Raw genomic sequence first — 27,142 nt, forward strand, 5'->3', positions numbered from 1 at the left:
CTATCTATTTGTTTGTCCGTTCTCGCATAATCTATTCCATTTGTGGATGATGGGGGAATAGAACCAAAGCATATTACCTTGTGCTTGCCATGGGGATCTTGTATTCTTATGGCAATTGAAATAACATGGCTCACAAACTCGCTTGAAGGGGGAAGAAGCATATGGCATTGTTTAGAGCATTGTTCTGTTCTTTGGATCCCTTCCCATCCCAGTTGTCAAGCCTAACTTGACAATTTTTCTTCTGCCCTGTTCTATTTGGTTCCTTCTAGACAATCCCTTTTCCCCAACCCTTCGTTCTTTTCTGCCCGCTATCCATCTTATCCACACTAAAACTACTAAGAGGTGAACAACTAAGTACGAGGCGCACGTTTTGATGAGTCAGGGCATTGTTGAACCCGAATGTCAAGGGAGTGAGAGGAAGCAGGAATGTGGCTCATCATAGAGATCTGTTCCCGGTTAAACCATTTCTTTAGATCAAAAGTTGAGCTATTGTTCTGAAACCATAGGTGTATAAGTGGTTTTGAGTCAAATAATATGAAATCGAGTCCGCCATCGGATGTTGGGTTCTTGAATAAGGTTTTTCGCATCCCCAACACGCCCATACTCGCAGGGATTGGGTATTCTTGTTTACCAAAGGAAGATGCTTACAGGTTACCATGTTCAGCATTCTTGTCATCTTATTCTCCTACCCACCCCAATAAAATATATTAGGAGGGAAAAACCACACTTCCCTGAGAAAAAACTTCTCCCTCCATGTTCAGTAGATGGGGCTCACCCGAATGAATGAATATATTAGTGGGGCTTCAGCGCAACACTTCACGTCCCATGGGGATGGATTCCCATGAACATCCCGCAGAACTTCATAAATAATGATCAGATGTGCGCAGCCATATTCATCATAAGAATACTGATCGATTGGGGTTATACACGCATTCCACCTCCAATCACCCCGTTCAGTGCATGTCTATATATTTCCACCCCACCCCTTTCCAAGCATACAAGTGCGGGTGGCTCCACTTTTTTATCCTGTATCTCCCAAGCTTCTAGGGCGGGATCACCCGAAGTGGCCTTGCCCCCGAAACCTTCCCTATCTGGTCCCGAAGGGGGTTGTTCAGATCTATTAATAGTTGGATTAACTTTAGGTGTTGGATCTGGATCCCAAGTCCAATTATCAGAGCCCCTGGCCGGCCAATAAGGCGAGGCGAAACAAAGTATTAAGTGCCATTGTCAGACCCATATATCTGGCATAAACCATTGTGAACACTTTTGCATAATTAGGTATGAAAGGAAAAGCTAATAACATCGTGGAGTCAATATGCACAACTAGGAACCGGGGGTGATTGGGGGTGCGTAATTGCATTGGGAATTGTTTTTCCAATTGTTTGAGATTGCTCCCTTCCTTGGGAATGCCTGACCAAATTCAAGGTGCCCTTTTCTGGGAGTGGACTATGGGACAGAGTACACTACTAGAACCGCCAACCACCCAACAAGACATTGTCTTCCAAGCACTAGAGAGGCAGTGGCATGAACTGTATGATGGACAAACCCTAGAAGAAGTAAGGGAAAAAATCCATCAGCGCCTTCTAGCCGCATCGGAAACAAACCACAGCTTAGATTCTAGCAATCGTCCCCATTCTATGCAAATCCCCTCCGCTCGCCCCAGGCTGGCATCTCTGCTCGAAGAAATGGGGGACTCTGAATCACGGCCAAGCAGTGCTCCTGGGAGTTCCAATGCCGACATTATAGTCCGGAAATAAAACCGTGACAGCTACCAAGTACAGCCCCATAGAATAGTAGGGGCCCACTAATGGTATTAGTACAAATCATCCTCATTCCCATCGTCTCACCAAATTCTTCTTTCATCTTGTTATGGAATTTCAAACTCAGACATAGATTCGTGAAAAGAGAGTCAAAGATTTGCTAGGAGAAGTGAGGTTCAAAGAGAGGGTGTCGTTACCGTAGCAACAAGAATGATAGGTGATAGGCAATTGTTGGCAAATTGAAAATATTCTATACGTAACATGCCTAGCCCCCTACTATCTATAGGCACAATTGGTTCAGTTCAGTTGCAACGGCTAGAATGGTAGGGCCCCCTACTATTTGCCCTACTATTATATTATTCCCCTCCCCTTATAATAGTAAGGCTATGGCAGCGGCAATAGCCCATAGAATAGTAGGGCTAAAGCCCCCCGCGCCCCCCCGCCCAACCCCCCCCCAAGGAGGTAGATTAGTAGGGGCCATAGCCCATAGAATAGTAGGATAGGGGTCCTCCCAATTCTAGTGTCATTGGGGGGAATTTATGCTTGGAGGTATGTATATTGCCTTCTGGGAGGGTTGCGGCCTACCCCTACTATTTAAAGGGGAAGGTTGCCTTCATGGAGGGTATGTATATTGCGGGAGGTAGATTCCCCTACCCCTACCAATAGAGCCCATAGAAGGGGGGGGGGGGCATGTTACGTATAGAATCTAGCGAATCTAGTCTAGTGGGGGGCATGTTACGTATAGAATTTGGCGAGTCTAGTCTAGTGGGGGGGGCATGTTACGTATAGAATCTGACGAATCTAGTCTAGTGGGGGGGCATGTTACGTATAGAATCTTTCATTAAGTAGATCGGTCAACCGCCCTTCTACCCCTGCTAAGAATATACCTTTGTACTACTCTATCGCCTCTCCCTCCCTCTTTATCTCTATCTCCATATTTCTCACTCACATTTTGTGTTTCTCCCTCCCTAACTTTGTCTATATTTCTCTTCCACTCACAAACACACTCCATGTTTCTCCTCTCTCCACAGACACACACATATGCGTATATGTATATGTATATGTATATGTATATGTGTGTGTGTACTTCTCTCTGTGTCCCTCCATGTTATATCTCTCCCCCAATCCCTCTCTATTTGTCCCTCCATATTATATCTCTCCCCCTCTCCCTCTCTATCTTCCCATCTCTCTCTATCATTATCCCTCCAACTACCTCTCTATATATTTGTCTCCCTCTTCCTCTCTCCTCTCTATCTTTAGACCTCTCTCTCTCTCTCTCTCGCAAACAAGCCACGAGCCTATTGGTAATGGAGCCTTATTATCTTCTTGATTTAAAGGTTTTGTGCCAATCTTGTTTGGATCCTTGTAAGTAGATGCATAGTTGATTTGGAGTTATCACTTCTCCATTCAAACCTTTGTTGCACAAACCACATTTGCTAAAAGACTTGCCAATTGACTTTGTGTACTACACGCAAAAAATAGACCAAAATTTTCCCTAATTGACCTTTCACACCTCTTCAATATATCTATTGCACACAAGGTGCAATTGCCAATATATTATTATATTATTATATTATTATATTATATAATCAATATTATATTATATTATATAGATACCAAACAATCAAAATGCATATACTATTATTACAAGACTATAAAGGAAGGACCCTGACGCAATGTATCTCATCTTCATAATGAAAACGATGAAATTTTAATTTAATATTGTTGTCATACTTGAATCACTAAACATTGAGTATTGATGGTTGAATGAGATTCATCGTATGATCATATAAACTTGAATCTTGATGTCATATACAGTTAAGCTAGTAAAACATATAACTTCAGAATGACCTGATTCCCTATCTCAGAAACACTGTAGACCATGCATTATTTTCCCTTATTAAGGTCTTTAATATATTGCTTTCTTGCCTATATTATAGATTACACATTATAGTATTTGTATTCAATCCTTTAAAAGTACCAAAACATCATTATCTTTTATATATTATAAACATATTATAATAAAAGTTTGGTGCATCCTAGAAGCTGGATAGCCATTCCCACATATACTGCTAAAGTTATTTTTTAATTAATAACTAAATAATATTTATAAATATTGATACGCCATTCAAGTGGAAACTTTAAAACACCTTTATACCAATTCCGTTAGCTTTATACATATCCCATGCCTGTTGATAAGGCAATGCAAAATTCCTGTGAATTCTGATCATGCGTATCATCTCACTATTAATCCCTGCATACCATAATAGCTCATCTAAAGCAATTTACTTTGCTATCACCGAAACTAATCTCACTCTCTCTTCACAGTCAACTGGAAAAGATTGTAATATGCATGACACTGCTTTTATACAACAATCTAGGCATCTGTATCTAGCATCCTACTCAATATATGAATCCTGCGCGGAGCAGACGAGTCATGTTCCGAATAAAATCTGTGTTAAATATGATCGTTGCACGAACTACCTTGGATGCCATGAAAAATTTATTAGCAGAAAGCAATTTCATTTATCTATCACTTATTTTTTCTCGATTCCTCTTTCGGTAGACAATAGACATAGAATGTCAACACTCATTAAACTGCTTTTATACAGGGATCCGGATCTATTCTTCAAGATTCCACTCAATCCCTAAGATCCTATTAGTATGTGGATAGAAGAGTTCACATTCTGAATACAAAATGAAATTTAAATAAGATTAATTGCAAAGACTGCTCACTTTGGATGCCATTAAAATCTTAGTTGCATAAAGAAAATTCATTTTGGTATAGCACCATAATTACTCTTGCTTCCTCTGCTAGTAGTCAAACTGGCAGGCTGGCTAATGTACGTGAAACTCCTTTTACACAAGGATCAAAATATGTGTTATTAGACATTCCATTCAATGCATAGAATTCTCTGTGGATCAAAGGGGTCACATTCTGAATAAAATCTGATTTCTGTGCAAGAACATCCAGAGACAACTTTGGGTGCCATGAAAAGCTGATTTGCTAATTGTTATATCTCCTTACCATTGATAATATTCCAGAATAAGACGACTCCCTCAAAAATTTGTGATTGTCAAAAATTATATCTTTATATTGTTAATTATCAACTTTCCAATGTATTATTGATACCTTCTGTGATTGAATTTGTCTAGATCTCTTAACAAGCTTGTCTCGGCATTACTAGCAAAAATCGTTTGGGAAAAAAAACAGCAAACCAAAAATATAAGATTTTTTGAAAAAATGGTGAAAAAATCGGATTTAAAAAAAAAACATAAAAATTTGTAGAAAAAGAGAAAAAAACTATTATTTAAAAATAATCAAGGACATTTCCATAGCATAGAGATATAAAGAGCAAATAAAATAGAGTTTAACCCATGAATTATAGAGAATAATTTTTTGGTGTTTATATTCATATTGCTGATTACATAGGCAAATATTCAGTTAACTTTTTAAGAGGGCAGTCAACAAATACACCAAATAGTTGTCTAAGTTTGAGATCAAATATTAGCTAAGTCTATGAAGTAACTGAGATCAAAAGTTACAAACAAATAGTAAAAGTGGAAGCCATTTTGAAGTAATCCAAGAATTTCATTGTGATTGAGGCAAGGAGTTTTGAAGGTTTGATTCAATATTTTAGAAACCTTATCAAATTATATTCCACAATTGCAATGCTTTATATCATAGCAACAAAAATCATTTGGGGAAAAATCAGCAAACCAAAAGTACAAGATTTTTTGAAAAAGTGGGTAAAAAATTCGATTTTAAAAAATCATAAAAAATTGTAAAAAATAGACACAAACTACTTTTTTTTAAACTTACGGACATTTCCATAGCATAGAGATATATAGAGTAAATAAAATAGAGTTTCACCTATAATTGTAGAAAATTGATTTTTGTTGTTTATATTCATATTGCTGATTACATAGGTAAATATTCATTTGGGCAGTCGCCAAATACACCAAATAGTTGTCTAAGTCTGAGATCAAAGATTAGCTAAATCTACGAAGTAGCTGAGATCAAAATTTATCAGACAGAGATCCAGCTATTGTTAGGAATTTAGTAAAAGGGAAAGCGATTTTGAAGTGATCCAAGACTTTTATTGTGATTGAGGCAAGGAGTTTTCTAGGGGCAGTTCAATATTTGAGAAAGCTTATCAAATCATATTGCACAATTGCAATGCTTTATATTCCCTGATGGCAATTGGTAAGTTTTTTATATGGGGTAGAATTCAACAAAAGGCATTTGTTTAGCTGAAGTAAAAGATTAGCAAGTCACTGGTTTTGGCAATACCTAGCTTGCAACTACTATTTTAGATAGAGACAAATTTTAATGATTGTGTGTTGGGAGGCTCTTATATTACAGCTATGTAAGCTTGTTTGTTGTCATTCAGATTTATTTCATGGAGAACTTTGGATATAATGCTCACATAATGAATTATATGTCTTTGTTTGAGTAAAAATTAACTACATCAATTATAAATTAAATATCGTGTGTGTGTGTGTGTGTGTTTAGGAGTTCAGTGTTCTAGTAGAAACACTCCATTGGTGAGGCAGCCACCAAGGTTCAAATTCAAACCCCCTACTAGGTCATTGAGGTCGTGGATTTGAACAAATGAAGTGTTGGGAATGATGAACCCCTGGAAAATGGACAAAATAACAAGATTTGAACAAGTGAAGTGTGGGGAATGATGAACCCCCCGAAAATGGACAAAATAACAAACTTTTTCAACGTTAATTCCACATAGACTCTGATTTCATCTCAGATCAACCTTATTTCTAAGCAATTCAGTAATTTCATAGAGTTTTTCTAAGGTTTTGCAAATTTTTCAATGATTTTTTTCACTTTTTTTGCCATTTTGGGGGGGTTTTAACATGATTTAAATGCAAAAAATCATTGAAATTTGGGTCAACAATTGGTCAGCGATTTTTTTCGTGAATCGGGATTTTTTCGAGGAACAAATCGGCTGGCTACAAGATTCAAGATTAATCGAGTATAATCGTTTTTTTTTGCGGATTATTGCTTCTATGCTTACAACCACAAACGACCTTTTAGTAACACAACCACAAAAAAATTAAAATTATAAAAAGATTTTACAAAGAAAAAAGTCTTTTGTTACATGAAGAGGGTAATCGATCAGCTCATTTAAAACATCATATGGCTGGTTCCGTTACCAAGATAGAATAGTTCAAGAGAAGGCAAGTATTAATGATACTAAGTCAGGTTAAGGAGGAATAGTGAACTCCAGCCTGATGTCGATGTTGGTTAGATAATACATAAACTTACATTTACAAATATACTTCAACATGCTAGCGAAATGACTGCTTGGGCCTTGAAACTCTTCTCTCAATCATCTCCCGTTAAACTGTCTCTTAAGTTCTGTAGAAATGTTTCCTGAGAGTTTCCACTCGCTTCATACCTTTCCAAGACCTCCTGTTTTATGTATACTGCATCTGCACCAGCGAGTCTCATTTCTAAAGCTTCTTCTGCTGAAGAGACACCCTATTAGCATGAGTCAAAATAAAATGAGTTCGCTTATTTCAATGCAGCAGTGAACTTGATCTCAGAAGTTTGCAACAGACACAATAACGAGCATCTATGACAAATATCAAAAGGCCATAGCAGCACTTCAATTCTGAGCATAAATTGACAAATTATTTCAAAGATCATATGCTTTATGCCAATGTTTAACTAGATTGTAGCATAACTTACCACAATCGAATAACAACCAAAAGGTATATTCCCCAACAAACTTTTGGCAATGTCTTGCCTAAAACCTGGGATTGGCAACTGCACAGGAAACAAAACGCCATGAACAGACAACAGATGCAGCTAGCACATCATTTAGTCATCTCGTATAAATATCACATTGAAATTTCTAACATATATTTGATAGTCAGATTAGCTATGCATGGGGGCTAAGTGTAAGATGGCTTGCTATGATCACCAGTCAGCATCTAAACATGGAAAACAATAGTTATGCAAGAAATACATTGATTTTATGTAAATTTCATTCAAAGCATAACCATGAGAGAAGCACACACATTATCTCCTTGAAGAATTACGTTAAGTGACTTTCACAATAGTTTCCAAATGTGAAATTAAGTTATTCACCATAGATTCTTGGCTAGAAAATTCATCATCAGAATAGTAACATAGGAATATAATCACTTAAGAAATAATGACAGTCTGATTAAATAATAGCTGCAGATAATAAGTAGAAGCATGGTTGCAGTTCAATAAATATGCATCCACAGAAATGAAACAGAAATTTTTTTAAGGCATTCAAATGAAGATATATAGTTCATTGGAGGACAAGATGGGATAGTTTTGACCCTTTAGGGGTTGCTCTTTGTTGGTGTTTCTTGCTTTATTTTCTTTTCCAGGCAGGTTGGCCCTTTGTTATGTAATGTTATTCCTGAATCAATAAATTTTTACCCCTTTTTCAAAAAAAAAAAAAAAGATATATAGTTCGTTTCTGCACTCAGAAAATTAACCCTAATTGTGAATTAAAATTCAATCAAAACAGCAGACTTGGTTATGATACCCTGCAAACACAGACTGCCGAAAATATGAACAGCAAACACTCAAATGAATTACACTGAATTTTATATGGCTTTCACATCATGTTTTTTGCTCTACTCTCAATTAAACTGAAATGAATTTCGCTGAATTTTATATGGCTTTCACATCATGTTTTTTGCTCTACTCTCATTATGCACCTTAGGTCTCTTTTATAAAACAAGAGAAGGTTCTAAACTTTGCGAACACCCATCTCAGTGCAGCACCAAGTTTAGGAACAAAAAAGGTTGTAACCTAAAACAATTTAAAGCAAATATAGAAAGCATCTTGTTCTAGAAATCAGAACAGCAGCTAATCTTTCAAATTCCTCTAATACAATAAAAGTGGTTTCATACTAAATAGAAGATTTGCACGAAGATAAGGATGGTAAAAAACAAAGCTACTGATGATTATACCCTGCTAGAGGAGAACAACAGCCAAACAACACGTTATAAAAATTAAGGATCTCTCTTTGCAAGGTAAGTGTTCACCAAATATAGCCTCTCCCCCAGTATTTCGTACTTTCCTTCTGCCAGGGACTCTGTCAGAATGTCTACAACCTATGAATCTAAGGTACATACTTAAGAACTTTTGCTCCCTTTTAAAGTTTGACTTTAAGAAAATGATACCAAATGTCTATATGCTTAGAGTGATCATGAAACACTAGATTCTCAGAGAACTTGATGGAACTCTAATTGTTACTATATACTACTGTTGGTTCCAACATTTGATCAATAAGTTCTGCTATCAACTTGCATATCCATATAGCCTCATAATAGAAGAGGCTGTTATATATTTCACCTCAACTAAACTTAATACTACTCCCATCTGCTTCTTGTTGAAAAAAGATATCACACCTTACCCCAAGCTAAAATAAATCCCTAAGTGCTCTTTCTAGCACTAGCACTCCTTGCCCACTCTAAATCCAGAAAGTCAGGCAACATTAAGTATCCATCTCCAACATATCTTAACCCATAAAAAATTGGGCCCTTCAAATATTGCAACACGTGCTTTGCAAGAATTTAATGAATTTGCTTTGGCTCAACCATAAATTGGCTCAATGTATTCACTGCAAAAGTATTCACCAAATACATGAGGAAAACTATCAACTGCATGCACAAAAGGATCCATCAAATCTAATTCTAAAACTATGCTAGGGCTTACAATCGACATCTAAAATTTCTTTAGAATCTCTATTGTGTACTTCCCTTTACCTAGGAAAACTTCTCTTGTACCCTACCACACCTCAAGACTTCGAAGATAATGCATAAGGTCAATATCCTTCATATCAAACTCATAGGCCAACTCTCCCTTGTACCATGCTATGAGCATATCGCTGCTACGTGTCAAAATTGGATCATCCACCTGCACAACAATAACTAGAAGATCAGATTTATGAAACAAATAGTGAAGATTAGGATCTGCAGCAATTTAAGTGAAGCCCCACTTTAACCAATTCTCATAAATCCATGACTACCAAGCATGTGGTGCTTGCTTCAACTGTAATATTCCCACTAATTTTTTTTGTTTTTTCAGAGAAATATCACATTCACACCAATCACCCGTTAGGGTTAGAATAATGAAATCCAAACAACTGGAAGGAACCCTACACTTTCTGATCACCGAGAGCCCAGACTGGGAGGGTGAGAGCATACGTTAGCAAAGGATCGTTAGAGATAAACTGCTGAAATACAATAACGGGCGGCTAGCCAGCCCCTTCTGCTTATCCAGCGTGAAAGCAAAGAACTTGGCAGTAAACCAGCCAAGAGAACAATACTTCAAACACAAATCACACTACCGCAATATTTCAGCGAGAGGACTAAATTACAAAACAACTCAACTCGACCACTTATGCAGCAGGAGGATCATTACAACCGATATCACTCAACCGCTTATGCAGCGGGAGGACTAAATTTCAAAATATCAGATATAGGCGGCAAGCCAGCCTCTTCCACTTTTCTGCGGGATATGAAGAATACAATCCAAAACGGTTAGTAGTACTATTACTTAACCTTACAATAGAGAGGAAAGAGAGAGTGGAAGTATATTGTTGAACACATGAGATAATGATCATCAAACTCAATACCAAAAACAGCAAGCTGGAAATGAATAACCAGCAACCCATAAACTCACTAAATTGCTCATATCTCACTCAAATCTCCTTCAATTCACCCCAAATCACTCCCAAACTAACACTAGACAAGCAGCAACTATGAACAAACCAAAGAAAAGCTACCAAACACCCCCAAAACACCCTACAAGCATCCCAATGCACTCACCAAAACCCACGCCTAGCTAGATAATTTCTATTTGCAATAAAAAATCTAAAACTCCAAATATGGTGTTGTAAACTTACAAGATATATCGCCAAAAGCATAAAGAAGGATTGAGCCAGTACCTAGAATGACCAGTTGCTCAGGCAGGAGGTATGATAGAAAACTTGCTTCAACCACAAGAAAACCAGCAACTCCGGAAAACACACCACACTTCAAAAATATTGAAATATGCACTGAAAATGTCACAAGAATACACCACTCAGCTAGGTACTATATCTCAAGTACGAAACTGGTAATACTAGGGAGCCGCACTCCGAAGCTTCAAAGTTCATACGCCAATCCGGCAACATAACAATGCAATTTTTCAAGATGCCAAAATGAGAGCCCAAGGCTCATATTTATAACTTCATGCTCCCCCAAATTCAAATGCAAATGGCGCCCAAACTCAACTCAAACTCCTTTCATTTCATTTCAAGTCGCCACCCAACATAGCGCCCACTTCTCTTCTTCCTAGGCAAAGTTCAAACTTTACCTTTGGTGACGTTTTTTGCAACATAAAAAATATAAAACATGAGATGTTTTATCATTCCAAATTGCCACCAAATATTACGCCATTGACTTAGGAAAATAACACATTGATATCACATAATTATTTTTCCCTAAATCATCCTCAATAAATTTAATCAGTAAATACAAATATTTAAATATTAGACCTTAGAACAAGGAAATAATATTTAATAAAATCACTTATGACTCCCATATTGATCATCAACAAAACCAGGATGAAGCGGAGTAAAGAAGACCATAGAACTACTGCAGGATCAGGACCCTGTCCACTGCCAAAAATAGAAATGCTTCATACTGCCACTTACTAAAAATAGTAAGTCATGAATTACTCCTCTGAAAAGCATGATCTTCGCACCCAAGGACAGAGCATGGAAAGCTCAGTAAGACAGCATCATCCAAACAGCCAAACCCTAACTTACTAAAAATAGTAAGTTCTCACTTCACCAACGTTTGAAACCCTAATTCTCCATTCCACATAGCCTATGGGTCTCCGGAATAGGCCAATGGACCACTGAAAGCACATCATTAAGGAGACATTACAGTCCGCCCTCCCCAAAATTGCTTGTCCTCAAGCAACTGTAAGGCTGGATGTAGTAAAATCTCCTCATTTTCCCACGTAGCATCCTCTGCTGGCAAATTTTTCCACTTGATCAAGTATTCCTTGATCACCCTTTTCAAAGAACGCTCCCTGAAATCAAGGATAGCTTCAAGAATCAAAACTAACTCTCCCTCCTCATCAAGCGGAGGTAACTCTGCCGAAGCAACAACATTATATCCAAGAGCCTTATTAAGGCGAGACACATGAAATACATTATGAATCCTGCTACTTGCCGGTAGTTCCAACTCATATGCCACTTCTCCAATCCTCCTGTTGACTCTGAAAAGCCCATAGAATTGTGGTTTCAATTTCTCAACTCCACTCTTCTTGAGAGTAGACTGTTTGTAGGGGTGGAGCCACAAATAAACCATGTCGCCCACCTCAAAGGCGCGCTCAATTCGCTGCTGATCAGCATACAACTTCTGTTGATTATGCCCATGTTGGAGATTGTCCATCAGAATCCTCAAAATATCTTGACTCTGTTGCATCATATCCTTCGCCTGAGGGGTTCTACTATCACCAAATACCAAGTCAGCGAAGCTAGGAGCTTCATAACCATATAGTGCCATGAATGGTGACATCCGGATGGACATGTGATAGAAGGAGTTGTAGCAATACTCTCCTAGGTGAAGCCATCTCACCCATGTATTCTACTACTCCGAGACATAGTTTCTGAGGTATCCTTCCAACCACTTATTCACTATCTTGGTCTGCCCATCAGTTTGTGGGTGATAACTTGTGCTTGGAGTGAGCACAGTACCACATAATCTGAAAATCTCCTGCCAAAAAGCACTTAGGAACTTGTTGTCCCTATCACTCACAATGTTCTTTGGTAACCCATGTAACCTAAACACCTCCCAAAAGAACACTTCAGCAACCTGAGCTGCTGTAAATTAGTTGGTGATGGCGAAAAAGTGAGCAAACTTAGTTAGTCTATCCACCACCACATAAACACTATCCTTCCCCTAAGCTCGTGGCAACCCAGTGATGAAGTCCATGGATATACTTTCCCATTTTTTACTGCGAATGGGCAAGGGTTGTAACAAACCAGCTGGCAGAGTGTGCTCATCTTTGTTTCTCTGGCATGTATGACACTCCTTGATGTACCTCAAAATATCATTTTTTAGTCCCTTCCAAGAAAACCTCTCTCGAATCTGCCTGTATGTCTTGAAGTAACCTTGGTGGCTAGCAAGGGGAATGTCATGGAAAGTCTTCAAAATCTTCTCCTTCAGCTTAGACTTAGCCACAATGAAGATCCTTCCTTTGTATAGAATCAATCCCTCAGCCAATTTGTACTTTTCATCATGAAAAGTACCCTCTATGATACTGGTTGCAAACTGATTTTTGACATAATCAGCAAGCAACAACTCCCTCCAATCAGCAGTAAGCTCGCACAGTGAGCTCAAATGGGGCCTTCTGGACAAGGCATGAGCCACTATGTTATTCTTTCCTTTGACATACTCAATATCAAAGTCGTAAGCCTGTAGCTTACTCACCCACTTCTGCTGCCTTTCATTCAAATCTTTCTGATGCATGAAGTGTTTAAGACTGCAATGATCAGTCTTAACAACGAACTTACTCCCCACAAGATACTGCCTGAACTTTGCAAGGGCATGCATTATGACAAGCATCTCCTTGTCATATATTGAATATAGCCTTTCAGGCCCTCTCAACTTCCTGCTTTCAAAGACTATAGGATGCTTGTCTTGCATGAAGACTGCACCAACACCTTCTCCAGATGCATCACACTACAGTTCAAAAGGCTTGGTGAAATCAGGTAGAGCCAAAATAGGGCAGGAACTCATGATCCCCTCAAACTGATCAAATACTGTCTGTGCCTTTTCTGACCATTCAAAAGCTCATTTCCTTGTAAGATCTGTGAGGGGGGCAGCCAACTGAGAGTATACCTTCACAAACCTCCGATAAAAGCCACAAAGACCCAAGAATCCCTTTAAGTGTGTTATGTTTTCAGGAGGAGGCCAATCAATGATAGCTCTAATCTTTTCAGGGTCTACCTTCACACCTCCTGCACTAATAATGTGACCAAGGTAGAGCAATTCTTCCATTCCAAATTCACATTTGGACTCCTTTGCAAACAGGGACTAGGATTCCAGTATGCTCAACACTTCATCCAAGTGTTGTAAGTGCTCCTTCCAAGATTTGTTGAATATGAGTATGTCATCAAAGAATATGAGCACGAACTTCCTCAACTGTTTCTGGAAGATTTTGTTCATGCATGACTGGAATGTGGCAGGGGCATTAGTTAGGCAGGGGCATGACTAGGAACTCAAAATGCCCAAAGTGGCATCTGAAAGCAGTCTTCTCCACATCTGAAGCTCTCATCCTAATCTGATGATACCCTGACCTGAGATCAATCTTAGAGAAGAACACTGCACCATGTAGCTCATCAATTCTCGGAATAGGATACCGATTCTTTATAGTTTTCTGATTCAAGGCCCGGTAATCCACGCACATGCGCATGGTCCCATCCTTCTTTTTCACCAAGACAACAGTCGAAGCAAACGGACTTTTGTTTGGCCGTATGTAACCCATGTCAAGCAATTCTTGGATTTCTTTCTCGATCTCATCCTTCTGCTTCTTGGGGCACCGATATAGAGTAGTCATAACCGGCTTAGCTCCTTCTTCAAGCTCAATGATGTGTTTTGCAACTCTTTCAGGAGGTGTACCAGGAGGTGGATTCTCAAACACCTTCTCTTAGTTACCAAAGCCTGGATGTCTTCAGGATAGCTCTGATTCTCCTCTAGTAATTTGGAAGGCATGACCATGATCTCAAGAGGTCTACCAAGATATGGCTTCCCAAGGACCTTACTTTTGTCTATGATCAATCCTTGAATGTCTATTGAGTAACTGCCCTTGTCTTCCAATGGGTTTGACGGCATTATCAAACACTCTGTTGCCCACTCCACTTGGTTATGGCGGATTAGCCTCTCCATCCTCTTCAATGAAACAACTCTAAGACCACCATTTGACATTCCTCTCAATACCACCTTCTTCCCATCAGACATGAATTTCATCTCCATGGTTTGCAAATTTAATGTGATCTCACCAAGAGATCTCAACCACTAAATCCCGAGGACCACATCATCAATCCCACCAATGCTAACCACAAAAAAGTCATCTCTAATTTCATGATTTCCCAACTTCAGAGACATGTTGGAAATCATCCGGTTGCAAGATATAGTGGAGCCATCCGCTACCATGACTTTAAAGCCTTCTACTTCCTCTGCCACTAGCCCCCTCTTTGCAACAATTCTCTCATCAATGAAATTATGAGTCGCTTTTGTGTCAATGAGAGCAATGACACAATGTTCTCCTATCACACCCCGAACTCTAAAGGACTCATTCTTGTGAATGCTCGAGAGTTGAGCAACTACTCCTCTATCTTCTGACTCAGTTTCAGGCCCTTCAGGAGCCTCTTCATACTCATTGTCCTCAATTTCAGTCTATTGTTCTGCCATTTCAAAATCTGATCCATCCACAGAATAGCACTCCATTTGATGCAAATTGTCCTTCGCATGACACTTATGCCCTAGGGCCCAGGGTTCTCTGCAAGAATAGCAAAGATTCTTCCTCCGAAGTTCTTGACGAAGCTCATCATCCGTTCATGAAGGAAACTTCTTGGTCTGATTTGTAAACTTCTTCTTATCCTTTCGGAAAGGGAAAGGCTTGGACTGAAATTTATTATTTGGGGCAGCCAACTCCATGCTTCAAGCCTTCTTGATTGCATCAGCCAAGGTGGGTGGGTCAAAGGCTTTTACCCAACCTTTCAATGGTTATTCAAGTCCCTCAGTAAATAGGACCACCAACCTCTTCTCTGAGATGTTGCTAACCATAACTGAAAGACTCTAAAACTCAGTTATGAAAGTGTCCAAAGAACCTTGTTGTTTGAGTTGAGCAAGTTCTCTAAATTTCACCTCCAGGTCCTTGGTATCAAACCTTTCAATGAGCTTGTTGGTGAAATCAGCATATGTGGTGATCAAGTTATGACCAAGGGTGACCAACCCATGGTACCACCATTCATGGGCCACTCCATCCAAGTGCAAAGTAGCGAACTTGATGGCGCCTTCTTCAAGCATAGGCCTCAAGGACAAATAATTGTCCAACTTCTGCACCCATGCTCTAGCTGTGCTCTTAGTGCTCCCATCAAAATGTGCTAGAGTCACCCTTCCAAGAGCTTCTTGATAATCTCTTGGGGCAGAAGATCTGTTGTCATTCCTCCTTCCTCGCTCCATTTTTTGATCATGAACTAATCCAGGGTGAGGATATCTCGGATCTCTCTAGGGAGAGAAGCATACTCCATATAGTTGTTCCTTATTTCATCAGTTGTAGGTATCTCAATTTCAGCTTTTTGTGCTTCTCTTGGTAGGAAGACAAGCTGCAGAGGTCTTGGGGCTGAACCTCCACTGTTGCCCGCATTGTTACTCCCATTTCTATTTCCTACAGGAGCATTAGAAGTAGTGGCTTCTGGTCCATTGTTGCGTTGATTAGGGGTCCCAACAACATTCTGGTTAAGTTTGGCCAGCAATTGAGACATCATATCCATCATGGCATTGAATTGTCTCTCAGCCTTCTTATCAGGTGCCTCATTCTATTCTGTAGCCTTATCTGCCATTGAATCCACTGAATCTGCAAAATCTACTTCTTTCCCTCTGTTTCTCAATACCTCTGAAAAGCTATCTTCTTCCGTCACTAAAGGAATCTGAAACTGTTGTCTCTTTTGTTCTCTGTTGTAGTAACGGACGTCTCTGTCACTCATGGAGAACTCTAACCACTCAGAAACTCACAGGCTGGCAGGATAACCAGCTCTGATACCACTGTAATATTCCCACTAATGTTTTTTGTTTTTTCAGAGCAATATCACATTCACACTAATCACCCATTAGGATTAGAATAATGAAATCCAAACAACTGGAAGGAACCCTACACTTTCTGATCACCGAGAGCCCAGACTGGGAGGGTGAGAGCATACGGTAGCAGGGGATCGTTAGAGATAAATTGTTGAACTGCTGAAATACAATAATGGGTGGCAAGCCAGCCCCTTCCGCTTATCCAGCGGGAAAGCAAGGAACTTGGCAGTAAACCAGCCAAGAGAACAATATTTTAAAGTTCAAACACAAATCCCTCTACCGCAATATTTCAGCGAGAGAACTGAATTACAAAACAACTCAACTCGACCGCTTATGCAACGGGAGGACTGAATTACAAAATATCAGAGATAGGCGGCAAGCCAGCCTCTTCCACTTTTCAACAGGATATGAAGAATACAATCCAGAACGGTTAGTAGTACTACTAATTAACCTTACAATAGAGAGGAAAGAGAGAGTAGAAGTATATTGTTGAACACATGAGATAATGATCATCAAACTAACTCAATACCAAAAACAGCAGGCTGGAAATGCATAACCAGCAAGCCATAAACTCACTAAATTGCTCATATCTCACTCAAATCTCCTTCAATTCACCCCAAATCACTCCCAAACTAACACTAGGCAAGCAACAACTAAGAACAAACCAAAGAAGAGCTACCAAACACACTCAAAACACCGTACATGCATCCCAATGCACTCACCAAAACCCACGCCTAGCTAGATAATTTCTATTTGCAATAAAAAATCTAAAACTCCAAATATGGTGTTGTAAACTTACAAGATATATCGCCAAAAGCATAAAGAAGGATTGAGCCAGTACCCAGAATGACCAGTCGCTCAAGCAGGGAGGTATGATAGAAAACTTGCTTCAGCCACAGGAAAACCAGCCACTCCAGAAAACACACCACTTTGAAAATATGCACTGAAAATGTCACAAGAATACACCACTCAGCTAGGTACTATATCTCAAGTATGAAACTGGTAATACTAGGGAGCCGCACTCCGAAGCTTCAAAGTTTATACGCCAATCCGGCAGCATAACAATGCAATTTTTCAAGATGCCAAAATGAGAGCCCAAGGCTCATATTTATAACTTCATGCTCCCCCAAATTCAAATGCAAATGGTGCCCAAACTCAACTCAAACTCCTTTCATTTCATTTCAAGTCTCCACCCAACATGGCGCCCACTTCCCTTCTTCCTAGGCAAAGTTCGAACTTTACCTTTGGTGACATTTTTTGCAACATAAAAAATTATAAAACATGAGATGTTTTATCATTCCAAATTGCCACCAAATATTACGCCATTGACTTAGGAAAATAACACATTGATATCAGATAATTATTTTTCCCTAAGTCATCATCAATACATTTAATCAGTAAATAGAAATATTTAAATATTAGACCTTAAAACTAGGAAATAATATTTTATAAAATCACTTATGACTCCCATACTGATCATCAACAAAACCAGGATGAAGCGGAGTAAAGAAGACCATAGAACTGCTGCAAGATCAGGACCCTGTTCACTGCCAAAAATAGAAATGCTCCATACTGCCACTTACTAAAAATAGTAAGTGATGAATTACTCCTCCGAAAAGCATGATCTTTGCACCCAGGGACAGAGCATGGAAAGCTCAGTAAAACAACATCATCCAAACAGCCAAACCCTAACTTACTAAAAATAGTAAGTTCTCGCTTCACCAACGTTTGAAACCCTAATTCTCCATTCCACATAGCCTACAGGTGTCCGTAATAGGCCAATGGACCACTGAAAGCACATCATTGAGAAGGGGACATTACATCAACCCATACAAAGCCTTCCTCAACTTGAATAAGGTTTTGTATGGGTTGAAGCAAGCACCTCCAAACCTCTAGGATAATTGATATACACTTGTTCAGCTATCTTATTATTTAGAAAAGTTGTCTTTACATCCATGGCATATAAAGACCAACTGAAATAAGATGCAAGAAAATAATTACCCTGATAGAAGTGTATCTTGCAACTGGAGCAAAGGTCTCATCTTAGTCAACTCGCTCTCTCAGAGAATCCTTGTGCAATGAATCTAGCCTTGTACTTCTCTATGCTCCATCTACTACATGTTGTACAACCACTTGGAATCAATCACTGATTTTCTTTCTAGTATCAGCACAATCCACCAAACATCATTCAATATGGTGAGTTATACTCCTTTTCCATGACATCTTGCCATACCTGCTCTAAATTTGCCTTCTGGAAACTAAAAGGCTCTACATCAATTATGGAAGCCATCAAAACAACATAGCTCAAAAAAAAATTTAGGTGGTGACTCCCTTGGAAAGAAGTCTTTGGTCCTCTTACTTGTTCTTGTGCCTCCTACACTGTTTGAGTTGGACATATAGGCTTCTAGTTGTACTGGAAGGTAATCAAGTATCTACTACTGCACTCGAACTTGGCTGAACTGCAGTTGGCACTGCTGTATTTTTTTTAACAGCATTTGTACAAGGTCGAGTTGGGGTGCAGGGTTCTGGTACATAAGTACTGCAATTGGATATGACTGTATATACATTTAATTATAAAATATAAAAACAGTGATACTCATAATTTCCAACAAAAATATTTAGATACCGCATAATTTGCAAACAAGAAGACTCAGAAATTCATATTTTGGTGACTTATCAAATGTCAATACACAATGAATTACAATCGACATTCAAAGATACTTATGTGACTAGAGATCCGATAACTAGTGGGGATTTGGAAGTGGAGGGCCCAATGGGATTTAGGTGCAATGCCCATCATGGAGACCAGGGGCAATGCCCCGAGTATGGTCTAGGGGCAATGCCACTTGTGGGGATTCGAGGGCACCCTCGTAGGGTCAAGAAGTGGTGCTCCTCATACATCCTCCCCCTGCCACCAAACCCAAATTAAGGCCTTTGAAACCACAGAAACCTTTGTGGCACATGCCATTTTCACAATTTTATCTCTTGAAGGTGAAAATAGGTATGTGCCACTTTTTTTTGTTTATAAAAAAGGTTTTAAAATAAAAAATTGTTTTTTTCTTTGGGCAGCCCTTAGGTCCCCCCTCGGTTTGCTCAAGAGTGGCTTAGGTTCACCTAGGTGCTTGAGTGAGACTGTATGTCGCTTTTTCCTGCCCTTAGTCTTGCTTTGTTATTTTTAAAAAGTATTTTTAAAAACTTCTATATATTATATAATATAAATATATAACCTAATAATGAAATATAAAATAAGGTTAAATTTTCAAATTTAAAAAAGTGCTGCCCAATTTTGGGCCTTGGGTCCTATTTTCAAATCAGGTATAAGACCGAACCTTGGATCATTTGAAAGAGAGGCATTTGGATTATTGAAATTGATTTGCTTGAATTCTCAAGTTACCTAGCCTACAAGGATGAAATTCCTTGGAGGCAATAACAGAGGTAGGACGAAAAGTCTACCATGCAAAGCAATCCTATATCAGGGGTTGCAAATGACCTAACCTAGAGGTCTAATTGGAATTTATAGGTTAGGTGCTGAAGAAATTTGCAAGCAAATTGGACTACTAGAATTCAGGTGAGTTGTGGCCACCTAACGCCATATTTTGAGCACCAACCTTAGGTAGAGCCTCCAATAGTAGTCGCTAATTTACATGAAAGTGAAATACACATAGTCACAGCACTACGCCATGGCAGCTATTGCCATAATGCTAAGTCATTGAGTTGCGCCTCATTCTAGGTCTTACATGCAATTAACAGCTAAGGGTTTATGTGGTGGGTAAAGGTAGATTTTGGAACCAATCTTTATTTTCAAGAGTTAAGGCGACTTTTGCAAGGAAAATGTCACAACGCAATCCAAGGGTTGTTGCTGACCCAAGGCTTTTTACCGTCACACAAATCATTAGGATTTACACTCAACAAAATACAACCAACAACCACCCTACTATAGTTTTCCATCCTGCAAGGCATACAACAACCAATCACCATCCACACCAACACAAAGGAACCAAAGCATATGCAAATAAATTTGCCCAAATATAATTCATTGGGATTTAGACTTGACTAGATCTGATTGCTAGGAATTAATCTAGGTGATAGGACATTCCTGCAAACATACTGGTTGCTTAGTAGCATTGAATCAGTAAGTTGGAAATTATTGTAAATACTAAGTGTACAGAAACATTTCTAATGTAAAAAAAATGGGATTATTGAAAATCAAGTTAAGTTGAGACTATCAACTGCTGCAAACTGTGTACTGTGTAAATTTATTTCAATTGTACCATTTAGATTGTTCTTTCTCTTTTTATAACTGCAATTAGGAAATAAATTATAGGGACTTTGAGTGAAGGAATTACAGGGAAACTAGGGTAACTGAGCAAGACATTGGGTGAAGCCAGGCTGCTCTCATCGGAAGACCGATACTTGAACCAATTCAATATGGAACTGAGACTTTAGGGAGCGTACTTGATAACATTGCTGGGGACAACAATCCATTGACCCTTATCAACCTCCATACAAGACTCCTAGGACCTAGAAGACCAAGCATCCTCATCAAACTTCATTTCTTGACTCACTACTATCTTTCATTGTGATAAATCTAGACCTTGTAAGAATTAGAGAACTCCCCGTATCCCACAAACATGCCCTTCAAGTTGGAGGGTTCAAGCTTTGTTCTCTTCTCCTCTAGCACACGAATGTAGACAGGACTTCCAAACACCCATAATGAGAGACATCAAGTTTCCCTATTGTGAAAGCTTCCTCTAGAATCTTGTCCTTCAACACCTTTTGAAGGCACCTATTCAGAATGCCAACAAAACAACCACATGCTTTTGTCCAGAGAAACATTAATAAATATTGGTCAAGAATGATAGCCTTTTTGGTTTGCATAATGGACTTTTTCTAAGGGTTGCAAGGCATAGTAAGCTCCCTCTTAATCCCTTCATCTCTACAAAAGGCATCAAAGTCCTTGAAGGTTTACTCGCCTCTGTGTTCAGATCTCAATGCATGAGTTTTCTACAATCCATGTAGTATAATATTAAGAATGCTTCTGAATTCAACATTCTTAATTTTATATCTCAATGACTTAATCTTACATGTATAATTCTCTACAAGAGCTTTGAACTCTTGGAACTTTTCAAAGACCTCAATTTTGGTCTTCATTACATAAATCCATGTTTTCCTTGAGAAATCATTAGTAGATGAAACATGGTAAATTTTTCATACCACTAAAATTGCTAACATAAGTCCACATGCATCTAAATGAACCCGATCAGGAACCCCTCATGATCTATGCTCATTGCTAGGGTAAGAAATTTTGGCATACTTGAAAAGTGCACAAACTTTGCACACTCTTGTCTTCTCTATCTTGAAGATTATGATCCCTACATCATATCCTTCGAGAGAGATACACTCCATACTGCAAGTGACAAGTAACTTGAGTCAAAGCTTGCACAATTTGTCATTATCATGTATCAAGGCTCCATGTTTGATTGGATAGAAATCAACCTATAAAGGCCACCCTCTTGCATACCTCTAGCCAATACATAACGAAGACCCTATCTACAATCTTTGATAATCACTCGTTGATAAAAAAAATCAACCACAATTAAGATATGTCATTGCTGACATTGAAAGTAGGTTCTTAGCTAAACCAAGAACATATAGGAAATCATGTTGTTCAAAAACATTTCTGCAAGACATGCATAAGGAAAGAGATCTTGTCCCTATAATAGGATTTATGGTTTCATCACCAAGCGCAACCTATAAACTTGCCTTCTACTCTTGAAGTTTTTTGAAAGCCTTCTTATTGGAAGTTGTACCTTGATGCTCTACTATCCACATACCACCAGTAGCAGAAAGAATGTTAGTGGATAGGTATGACACCATAGAGAAGGTTGTCTCAAGCTTGGATAAAAGATCATTTAATATTTCTACATTTCTTACAAACTCCTTTTTCTACTATTGCTGCGTGCCATTCCACTTCTGTTTTAGAGATTGAGAAGCATGGTGGTCACTCTTGTGGCATTTGAAACACTTGATATGGCTAAAGTATTCCGTCCCCTATTGAGAAGAATTTGAGTCCTCTCCCTTCTAATCCTTCTCGAGTCCTCCTTTCTTACCACCTTTCCTCATAATCTTCCTAACAAGGGCTTGGTTTTGATTATATTTCATATTGACTAAACAATCTCTACACTAGTCTCCTAGATAAAATAATACCAAAGTGTATCTTCTCACAATCATAGACACCTCATACAAATGGGTCACAAGATGAGGAGAACCCATCTAAAGCTATGGGCATCAACTCATCATCATCTACTTTCACCCCTATTGCAATGAGCAGATGTTGACGTTAAATGATCTTCATAAGTTAAGTAACCATTGTGTTTGTGATTTGTATCAATCATGTGTGTAGCAATAAGCTTGTTCTATATCAACATCTTGTAGGAAATGTTCGCACCTTGATACATAGTGATCAGGGCATTATACATTTCCTTTGTTGTCTTCTTCTCTATGATGTGAGGGATCAAATGGTCCTTCACCGAATCTAGGATGATTTGCTTCACCTTGGCTCAATAAGATCAATAGGAGGTGCAACCTTAGTTTCCACAAACATCCAAAGATTAACTTCTAGTAATATTTGCAATTTGTACTTCCAAGGTGTAAAGTTGGAAACCTGGAAGCACCCTCTAGACAGTCACACTCTTTGAAACTGAGAGTAAGCAGAGTATTGCTTTTAAAACATGCTGAAACCAAACATATCAGCTAAGAATAATTCAGCTTAGCAGCCTATGATTGGTGTGAATCAACACCACAATCATTGGACTACTAACGAGATCACTCCCTACAACCTCTCACAAGTCTGAACCACTTCAATCACTGAAGCAAGGGCAAAATATCATCCAACAACTCCCTCTCACAAGTAAAAGCACACTCCAGAGATACACAGAGAGCTATAAAATTTTAGTCAACATGCTCCAATATCATGTAAAATTTTCAGACCATGGTAAGTAAATTTTGCACTCAAAAGGATTAGCCTTGGCTGTAAATTAAAACTTCAATCAAAACAACAAACCTGAGTATGATAACCTATAGATCTGTTTTATAAAATAAGAAAAGCTTTTAGGTTTTACAAAAACCCATGTCAATGGAGCACCAAGTTTAAAGGAAAAAGAAGCTTTGTCCTAAAAAAAATCTAAAACAAAAAGATTTGCTATGTCTTTCCTTCAATTTCGGGTTTTTTCTCCTTGACTGCAGGTGGGAAATTTTCCTAGAATTGCAAGTTTAAATGATTTTCCTTTGTTTTGGTCTTTGTAGGGAAATTTTTGGCTAATTACAAGTGCACTTTATTGAAAAATAAGAACTTGTAATTTGCTTTTTATTTCCCCCTTGTTGCTTTTTGGTTATTTAAGTTATAATAGGGATTTTTTGGATAAGTTACAAGTTTACTTGTAATTCTTTTGAAAAACCCCTATTTTAATGTCTTTTGCTTGTAATAGGGATTTTTAACCTCTATTACATATGTGCAAGTTATTATAACTTGTTGTAGGGATTTTATTTTCCATTTACAAGTAAAATGTAACTTGCACATCTCTCTCCAAAACCCAATTTTGCCTAGAAATGAAATAAAGTGACATTTAAAACTTGCTATTTTGCCCAAAAAACCCGATTTTCTCTATAAAGTGCATTTTGGGGAATTTTGAACTTGTAATTTCATTTTCAAAACCCGATTTTGCCTTGTTGAGATAAAAGGGACAATTAAAACTTGTTATATGGGAAATAAAACCCGATTTTCTACTTTGCATGCAATTTCGAACTTGTTCATCTTTCTCCAAAACCCGACCAGCCAAGAAAAATGGATTTGTTCAAGATTTCAAAGCAATTTTTGTGGAGATTTGTTGGAGATGCAAGGCGTTTAGGATTCTTCCCCTATTCTCATGCATTTGCCAACACATATCACATCATTCTAGGGTTTCGGATTGCTGGTTTTTTTGTGTTAAATATGCAAACACGTTTTTACCAAAACCGCGATTTTCTCTCACAAGTTGCCACGAATCTCCAACCTCCTAAGTCGTTTTTGCTTGCTAAGGTAAGGCGTTGAAGTTTAAAGAAGATTTGACCCCTTCTTGGGCCATTTTACTTGCATTTGGTGCCACGATTTGCTGCAAATAACATTTTTCAAAACGTGGCAAGGGTTTTGGGAGTTCATTCATTGCTTATTTATGGGATTGTTTTCTTCATTCAGAGATTAATCATCTTGTTGAAGAAGCATTTTCAGATTGGAGCAAGGTATGATTTCTTTCCTTTTCTTGTTTCATTTTCTTATTTTCTTATTTTCCTTTTTAGTTGTAAATTTGTAAATATGTTGTTTTTTCCCCAAAAATCGGTTTTGTGAGAGAGATTTTCCCCCTTGATAAGCAATTTTTGAATTGCATTGATCTTCCCCATTTTCCCTCTTTACTTGTATTCGGGATTTTAAATCCCGATTACAAGTTGGATGAAAATCATTGTTCTTCCCTTACAGTGAAAAATTTGTAACCATCTTTTGTTGAAATTCCAAGTTGCAAAGATGAAAAATGCCCATCCTTCCAAAATCGGGTTTTTAAAACTGGATTGCATGTTCAAATTTCTTCCCATTTTCATGAAAATGTCATTCCCAAAATCTTTCCATTTTTATCCACCCATAATGCCTATATTCGTACTTTCCGTTTACGTCATTTCCCGCAAGTCTAATTCCCATTTTTCACCCATTTCTCCATTTACCATTTTACAAGTATACTTGCATTCGGGTTTTAAAAATCCGATTGCATGTGCATTCTTCCCAAACTTGTATACTTCTAAATTTTCCCCAAGATCCGAAATTGGTCAAAGTCAAGATTCCTAGCATTTCCCATTTATTTCCCTTCTCTCACAAAATCGTGAAGTGCAAGGGTTGGAATTCTTCCCATTTGAAGAAGGAAAAATATTAGTTGCAGCTGATTATGATTTTGCCTTCAGACTTTTAAGTCTTCATCGCAGTATACCAGGTTGTCCTTCAATGTCAGATTTGTCGTCATCTCCAATTCCAAAGAAGATGAAGTATAAATATGATAAGTACCAAAATGAGGTTTCACCTTCTCAAGTCTCTTCTCCTTTGGATTGCATAAAAAATACAGAGATAGGGCATGTGCACATGTCAGAATTTGTCAAGAGGGTGGAGGATCCGTAGGATAGCAAAATGCAGCGATTGTTGGACAGCCATATCCATCACGCATCTTCTTTTCCAATGGCTGCCCTAGAACCTAAATTTGTTCTCGCTTGCGCCCATCACTTTGAAAAAGAGACAAGAACCATTAAAAATGATGATGGTGAAGCAATAATCCACCTTGACGCAGACACAATTGAGAAAGTCTTCAGAATACCACATGCACCTGTTTATATGGAAATCTCCAAAGATAGTGCAACTGAGTACTATGTAAAAAGGGAAAAGGACTGTAAATGTCATATTAACAGGTGGATTCATGAGCCACGAGCCGCCTTCTCAAGGTGGGCTAAGTTATACCGTTGTGACTTCAAATGGGAGATTGGGGACATCATTACTCTCCTCAACAGGATAATGGGTCTTGAACATTCTAATGTTTTTGAGCCCTGGATGTACCAGTTCGTCATGTTCATAAGGCAGTCCCATCATATATCATGGGGAAAGGTCATCAGCGATGCCTTGTGCGAACAACTTGCAGCAGTCCCTTCAACCATGACTTTCTATATGAATTCATACTCAGTGTATTTGGCAGCGTCACTCAAACCTTTCCCTGGTCTTTCTACCAAGGGTGACCGCTCACTTATACTGGTATGGGAATACTATGATCAGCTACCTTTGAGACCCAGCAGATTGCATTTCAGAAGAGTTCAAGATGCATTCTTCGGTTACTTCATGTGTTAGTTTGACAGAACTCTGAAGAACAAAAGGGTATCAGATGAGGCATGGGAAAGAGTGAATGAGTATGGATGCTTGTTTCTTCAATTCCCGACCTTTACCTATATGAGAGTCGGATGCTATAGTGGGCAGCCATACATGCTCCCTAGATACCCAACGGATAAGATCAATCTTATGGAGTTGGGAAGATAGATCATGGTTGTCCATACTCATCAGTCTGTCAGACATAAGGTTGGAATGGGGATTTCTACAATAAACCCATTGAAAACTGGCTGGTATTCTCTTGTCACATCCGTCAAAGCCAAGGCTATGGAGACTGAGATGCAGGAAATTAAGCTCAAAAGGTTTGAGTCCAGCGCTGATTTTGATTACCGGGGTATGAAGGAAAAGATTAAAAATCCTTTGTGCACATGCATCGTATTGAGGATATCTGGGTAGATCTCCATACAGATGTGGAAATTCTAAAGATGGATTACTACAGGCTTACTGTTGAGCAAGTTGTTGATTTGAACTTGGTGGATATTCCACAAGGGATGATTGACGATGGGCATGTACTTGATCCTAAATATATTTCACGAAAGGTTGAGGAAGCTCCACTTCCTTTAAT

The 27,142-nt window shown here is 38.5% G+C and overlaps 1 protein-coding gene across 3 annotated transcripts in view; it reads right to left on the reverse strand.

The window, feature by feature from the left end:
* Nucleotides 1–6,810: 6,810 nt before the first annotated feature.
* The window catches only part of LOC131044887 (uncharacterized), a 43,174-nt gene continuing 22,842 nt past the window's right edge, over nucleotides 6,811–27,142 (reverse strand). Inside the window, exons 6-7 of one of the 3 annotated variants that reach the window (XM_057978372.2) lie at nucleotides 7,474–7,551; nucleotides 6,811–7,250 (exon numbers count right to left, since the gene is read on the reverse strand). In XM_057978372.2, coding sequence (XP_057834355.1) covers nucleotides 7,236–7,250; nucleotides 7,474–7,551 — 93 coding nt within the window. In that variant the 3' untranslated portion in view covers nucleotides 6,811–7,235. Of the gene's footprint in view, nucleotides 7,264–7,473; nucleotides 7,552–27,142 lie in introns of all 3 variants that reach the window. The other 2 variants (XM_057978364.2, XM_057978381.2) reach the window with 2 other exon arrangements.

The sequence above is a fragment of the Cryptomeria japonica genome, chromosome 3 (genome assembly GCF_030272615.1).
Source record: "Cryptomeria japonica chromosome 3, Sugi_1.0, whole genome shotgun sequence".
NCBI lineage: Eukaryota > Viridiplantae > Streptophyta > Pinopsida > Cupressales > Cupressaceae > Cryptomeria > Cryptomeria japonica.